This window comes from Populus nigra, chromosome 3 (genome assembly GCF_951802175.1).
Source record: "Populus nigra chromosome 3, ddPopNigr1.1, whole genome shotgun sequence".
NCBI lineage: Eukaryota > Viridiplantae > Streptophyta > Magnoliopsida > Malpighiales > Salicaceae > Populus > Populus nigra.
The window spans coordinates 1,740,664-1,746,553 of NC_084854.1; the positions used below are offsets into that span (position 1 = coordinate 1,740,664).

The window sequence follows — 5,890 nt, forward strand, 5'->3', positions numbered from 1 at the left end:
GTTAAAATGATATTTTTTTTAAAAAAAATCAACAACCTTTTACTAAGTTAAATGAGATTGATTATTTTTTTAGATTTATTCTAGCTAGAAAATAAGTCAATTAAGCTCAGTTCATCAAATTAAATTAAATTTAATAATAATATATAAATACTAATTTTTTATTATATGGTTGCTAATGCAGTACACGCTTTTACATAAATATTTTTTAATTAAAAATATATTAAATTACTATTTTTATTTTTAATTATATCAAAATTATTAAAATATACCTCATAAAATATTAATTTAACATTTTTTAAATAAAAAATAGTTTAAAAGAAATTTTAAAAAACATATTGAAAAAATAAACACCCCCCTGATACATATTAAAAAAGAAAAGAAAAGAAAAGAAAAGAAAGACAAACACTGCGATCATTCGAAAAAAACCCCACATATAAAATCCCATTTCTTTGATTGCAAGCTGTTTTCTTCACCTGAAAACCACCACAAACCCAAAAATACTCTCTTCTTCTTCTTGTTCTCCTCCTCCTTCGCCTTGTATGCTTATAGTAACTCCACATATCATCACCATCGGCCATCACCTTCCCTCTGTCTCTCTCTCTCTACACTTTCAAAATTCACTGTGATTGCTTCTTTTCTTCATAGCACTTGCATCAAGCCTACCTCTGCATCTCCCTCTCTCTTGCATATATTTCCCATGTTGTAATAAACTCGCAACCTTTTCCTTTTCTTTTCTTTGTCTCTTCAAGACTTGCGCAAAAAACATGGCCTTTCACCATAACTTGCCATCACAAGACCTTCCTCTTCACCACTTCACTGACCAACAAGCAACAGAAAACACCACAGCACCACCGAATTGGCTGAACACTGCTCTCCTCCGCTCTCAACAACCACCGCAACAACGAACTCACCACCACTTCACTGATAACAACAACACCAACAATTTCTTAAACCTCCATAGCGCTACCCCTTCCACCACCGCCACCACTTCTGACTCCGCTTCTCATAATCCAACTCAATGGCTCTCCCGTTCCTCCTCCTCCCTACTTAACCGCAACCACAGTAACGTCATCGACGACGTCTCCGCCGCTGCCGCCGGTGGAGACCACCCCATCATCGCTAGTATGTCGCAAGAATCGTCAGAATTGAAGAGCATGAATAAGAGCGAAGGAGAAACCATGGTGGAGGAGAGTGGCGGTGGTGGAGGAGAGGCGGTGGTGAATTGGCAAAATGCGAAGTGTAAAGCGGACATATTGGCGCATCCTTTGTATGATCAATTGTTGTCTGCCCACGTGGCGTGTTTAAGGATTGCCACGCCTGTTGATCAGTTACCGAGGATTGATGCACAATTGGCTCAGTCACAACAAGTAGTGGCTAAATACTCTGCTCTTGGAAGTCATCAAGGATTGGTTCCTGATGACAAAGAGCTTGATCAGTTTATGGTATGTTAGTTAACTATGTTTTTCTTTGAAATTTGAAAAAAAAAAAACAATCTGGACCATTTTTTTGTTTTTTCTATGTTGTTTTTGGGTGCAAAGATTGTGTTTTTTAATGTTCTGAATTATGAATCAAAATGGGTTTGATTCATTTGGGTGTGTTTTTGGTTTAATGTTGCAACACACAAACATGTTTTGTAGACCACTTGTGTATGTTTGTTTGTTTGTTTTTTTTTTTGCAAAAAAAGTTTGAAGTTTTCAATATCTTGATTCATGAACTAAATGGGTTCGATTGATTTGGGTGTATTTTCGTTTTTTTAAAATGAATTTAGTTTGATTAGTGATGACCAGAGGAACTTTTCAAGCTACACCATTTTTTTGGGTGCAAAGTGTATTGGTTTTGAATGTCCTGGTTCATTATTTGCAATGATTTTTTTTTATTAATTTAGGTGTGTTTTTGTTAATTGAAATGAATTTTGGTTTGGCTAATTATACTTAGGGGAACCCTTTTTTTTTTTTTTTGGAGATTGAAGGGTCGTGGCCCTTTTGATGCACCGACAGTTTTTTTTTTTTGGGATAATTAAAAGAGGGAGTTTGGTGTTGGGTTTTTTGGATGGTTGTTAGGTGCTTTATCAGTAGATATATTGTTTATGCTTGAGGGAAGGGTATTAGCTAATTGTGTCAATAGTAAAGGATGTATCTTTGGTTGCAAGGTTGTTTTAAAGCCAAAAGTAGCTGGAGTTTTATGGCTCAAAGCTGGAATTTGAATATTTTTGGGATCAGACGTGTAATGGTATAAAGAGAAGGTTTATGATGCCATAACTGTAAGTTGCTGGTTTTGGTGGTGCCCCTGGTAGTCACAGCTTTAATCTTCAATTCTTGATGGAGGAAAACTGGAAACTATGAATATTTACTGTGCTTGGTGAAACTCAGAGGAGCCAAGTCTGATATGAAGAAGATACGGGTTCGCTGTGCAGCCCGGCTTTATGAGGGACAAATCTAAATTTGATTGCTGGTCTTGGAGATTGAAGTGATTAAGGCCAAATTTGAAGTTAAATTATTGAAATATCAGGCAGGAGGAAAGATGAGAAGTTAAGAGATGTGAATGGAAAAAGATTCCATGACAAGACTCCTTTAAATATCTTGGGACCCCTTAGTTTCAAGAACTCTGCTGTTGGAAGTGAAATGAAATAAAGCTGTTAGGAATATTTTCTTTCTAGGTCTAATAGTTTTCCTAGAGGTTTTCGGAAACAAAGAGTCTGATTTAGCATGCTCTGAATTCGATTTTTCAAGGGGATAATGGGGTAGATGCAACAAGCCGTTTACTTGAATTCTTGGATATTTTGATTTTAGCATGAACTTCAAGTGTCCGTGACAAACTCCCTGAGATACCCTCCTCATGATAATTGCTTTACACACCTTCATCCCCAATCTTCTAGCTGTTTTGGTTATCAGTCTTTTTCAGGTCTAATTGCCCCAGGCATGGATCCATGCTTGAAATTCAATTAGATGGTTTCACTATGTTGTTTGATAATACATGCATATGCGCATACTTGGTTAGGTATTATTGCAGAGTATCACCAGCAAATCAATTAATCAGCATTTCTTTGAAGATCGGTGTGTTTGAATGTCCACTGCATGAGTTTGAGTTGATTACAAAGCAGAAAATTTACTCTACTAAAAAATAAGTGCTATAATCGAACATTTCAGTGAAAAATGAAAGTGGCTTTAATGTGTATACAATCCACGTATTCCTCATGATAGAGTTACTAAGTGATATTGCTTTCAGACATAAAAAACTTCTTATGTTTTGCTGTCTAGGAACCATGAATTTGTACTGTTGCTAACAGATTGTTGTCGTTTCCCGTATGATGGTTACCTTGCTTGATCTTTTATTGTGTCTATACTGGCAGATAATTAATTCAGAATGTTTATACCTTATTCCTCTATATAATTGGAATAAATGGAGTGTGTTCAATGACAATTGTCTGAGTTTCTTGAGAAGCCTGCATTATCTTGAAAAAGAAAACGTATAACAGAATAAAAATGCTGATCCTTTCATTTTTTGATACCGCAGACACATTACTTTCTGTTACTTTGTTCCTTCAAAGAACAATTGCAACAACATGTTCGAGTTCATGCAATGGAAGCGGTGATGGCTTGCTGGGAGATAGAGCAATCCCTACAAAGTTTAACAGGTAATGTTCCATCATCTTATCCTAAAATTTACTTGCAAGCCTCTAAGCTGCTAAATTCTTGCTGTGAAAGCATGATTCTCAGGGTCATTGTTTTTCTGTCATGGTTCCTGTGGTGGAGGAAGCGTAGGAACTGCTAAAGATTAATGGAATTTTTTTTCCTTCTTTCTGTGCAAAAGCTCTTTGGGGAAATTTGGGGTCTTACGTTGAACTACTAGTACCATAAACATCAATGACATTACAACAGCCTGATTTTGTTTCAAGTTTTTCTTGCCTGATATGCATTAATGTCTCTGCCACACTGAAATGCTTTTCTTTCATGCTTTGAGCTATAAGATATGGTGACATGTATTCATGAAACTGAAGCTATAATATTTTATTGCTGCTACATGAACAGGAGTTTCTCCAGGTGAAGGTACTGGTGCAACAATGTCCGATGACGATGAAGACCAAGTTGACAGTGAGGCCAATATGTTTGATGGAAGTTTGGATGGTGCAGATACAATGGGGTTTGGTCCCTTGGTCCCTACAGAGAGTGAGAGATCTTTGATGGAGCGTGTGAGGCAAGAATTGAAGCATGAATTAAAACAGGTAATGGCCAAAATTACCTACTCTGAAAGATTTTGACATTTTCAATGTCACCAATTTTCTTAACGTTTTGTAGGGTTACAAAGAGAAAATTGTTGACATTAGAGAGGAAATTTTGCGCAAGAGAAGAGCGGGAAAGCTTCCTGGTGACACAACCTCAGTCTTAAAAGCTTGGTGGCAATCACATTCCAAGTGGCCATATCCTACCGTAAGTGTTACTGCTCGCTCTCTCCAATAGGATTTGATACAATCAGCAGTATTCAATGTGTTTTATCTTGAAATGGGATAGAGCTAAGCTACTGTTACATTTATATGCATGAATTAGTTCTGTTCATTGGAACCCCACCTGCTTGTTTGCTGTCTCACGACAAGTCAAAAAACATGTGATTTTAGTCTTCTACAACCATTGCCGACCTTGATGGTCCAAAAATGACAAAAGCAGCGAAATTTCCTTAATTAAATAACTGAAAAGATGTTGGGATCACCCAAAGACAACGCAAACAAGCAGAATTTGTAGACAGCAGGATGATACTTCTTCTGACAAGACATTAGTGGGTGACCATATTAGGGGGTAGTTAAGCAAAAGTCATCAATTTCAGATTTCTCTTTGTTAACTTTCTAAATTGAATCTCTCTGACTTTTCAGGAGGAAGACAAGGCGAGATTGGTACAGGAAACAGGTTTGCAATTAAAGCAGATAAATAATTGGTTCATCAATCAAAGGAAGAGGAACTGGCACAGTAATCCTTCAACTTCAACAGTCTTAAAAAGCAAACGCAAAAGGTATTTTATTGTTTTATTAAAGCATGTATTCTCATCTAATTTAATACCTGATGAGCTTTGAACTAACTTTAATTTGAAAAGAAGTAATGCAGGTGATAACAATGGCGATCGATTTGTGTAAATTCCGACATATATGATCATTGTTCAAGCTTGCACTCCAGCAAGTACATTGAACATACTACATAGCAGTGGAACTGCAAAGGGTTTGACAGTGGTCTTCAGAATTCGAGTAAGAGAACCATAGTTTGCTTCTAGAGGGAAGAAAGGCTAACATAGAGGATGAGGAATGGTGATCGAGGGCATGCAGATGGTAGAATGAATGCAACACGGTCTTGCTGAGGGTTTCAAATTAGTGAAGAATTCTATTAGCAAAAACTTTATTGGATAGAAATAGGGCCATGCGCATTGGCAGGTTTATGAATTTTTGTCTGCTTTATATATATATATATGAATAAGAATGGTGAGGGGTGATGGATGTACAGTGTAATAATCTTTGCATGGTTTCTTTACAGTCATTATAGATCATAGCCTTTTCTTCTTCCTCCTCCTTTCTCATTAAATTCGCAGCAGATATTGAATATAAATATTTTGAAAATTGTTTGCTGATGCTGTTTAAGCAAAGCATTTTTCCTGTTTTTCTTTTTGCATGTCCACCTCACCTGGATAGTCTATGCATAAACTGGTTTGTCATGTCCTGTCCGAAGAAGAGATTTTGTTAGAAGATAAGATTCAGTGGATTGGAAAATCTGTTCAATACTCTTTATTATCTAATAAAAAAAAACATGAAACCAGGCCTTCATCAAAGCATAAAAAAATTAGGTTAATGTACTGATCAATGAGTTAATTTCAACTGGAGCCGGTAAAAAAATTAGGATATTTCAGCAACTAC

At 36.4% G+C, this 5,890-nt stretch overlaps 1 protein-coding gene across 3 annotated transcripts; it reads left to right on the top strand.

Moving 5' to 3' along the window:
* Nucleotides 1-432: 432 nt before the first annotated feature.
* Nucleotides 433-5,543, top strand: LOC133689662 (homeobox protein knotted-1-like 3). Of its 3 annotated transcripts, none has more exons than XM_062109618.1 (6): nt 433-1,442; nt 3,514-3,634; nt 4,029-4,222; nt 4,296-4,427; nt 4,865-5,001; nt 5,083-5,543. In XM_062109618.1, the coding sequence occupies exons 1-6, from the start codon at nt 765-767 to the stop codon at nt 5,120-5,122; spliced, it is 1,302 nt and encodes a 433-aa protein (XP_061965602.1). In that variant the 5' UTR covers nt 433-764; the 3' UTR covers nt 5,123-5,543. The 3 variants fall into 3 exon arrangements, with proteins under 3 accessions (XP_061965602.1, XP_061965604.1, XP_061965603.1); XM_062109620.1 differs by having other exon boundaries at nt 5,094-5,543; XM_062109619.1 differs by having other exon boundaries at nt 434-1,442; nt 5,086-5,543.
* The last annotated feature ends 347 nt before the right edge of the window (nt 5,544-5,890 follow it).

Bases quoted from the DNA above. Each gene is read 5' to 3' on its own strand.
- LOC133689662 (XM_062109618.1), top strand. From the start codon at position 765: ATGGCCTTTCACCATAACTTGCCATCACAAGACCTTCCTCTTCACCAC. The intron at 1,443-3,513 runs GTATGTTAGTTA...TTGATACCGCAG, and splicing joins AAGAGCTTGATCAGTTTATG to ACACATTACTTTCTGTTACT. The intron at 3,635-4,028 runs GTAATGTTCCAT...CTACATGAACAG, and splicing joins ATCCCTACAAAGTTTAACAG to GAGTTTCTCCAGGTGAAGGT.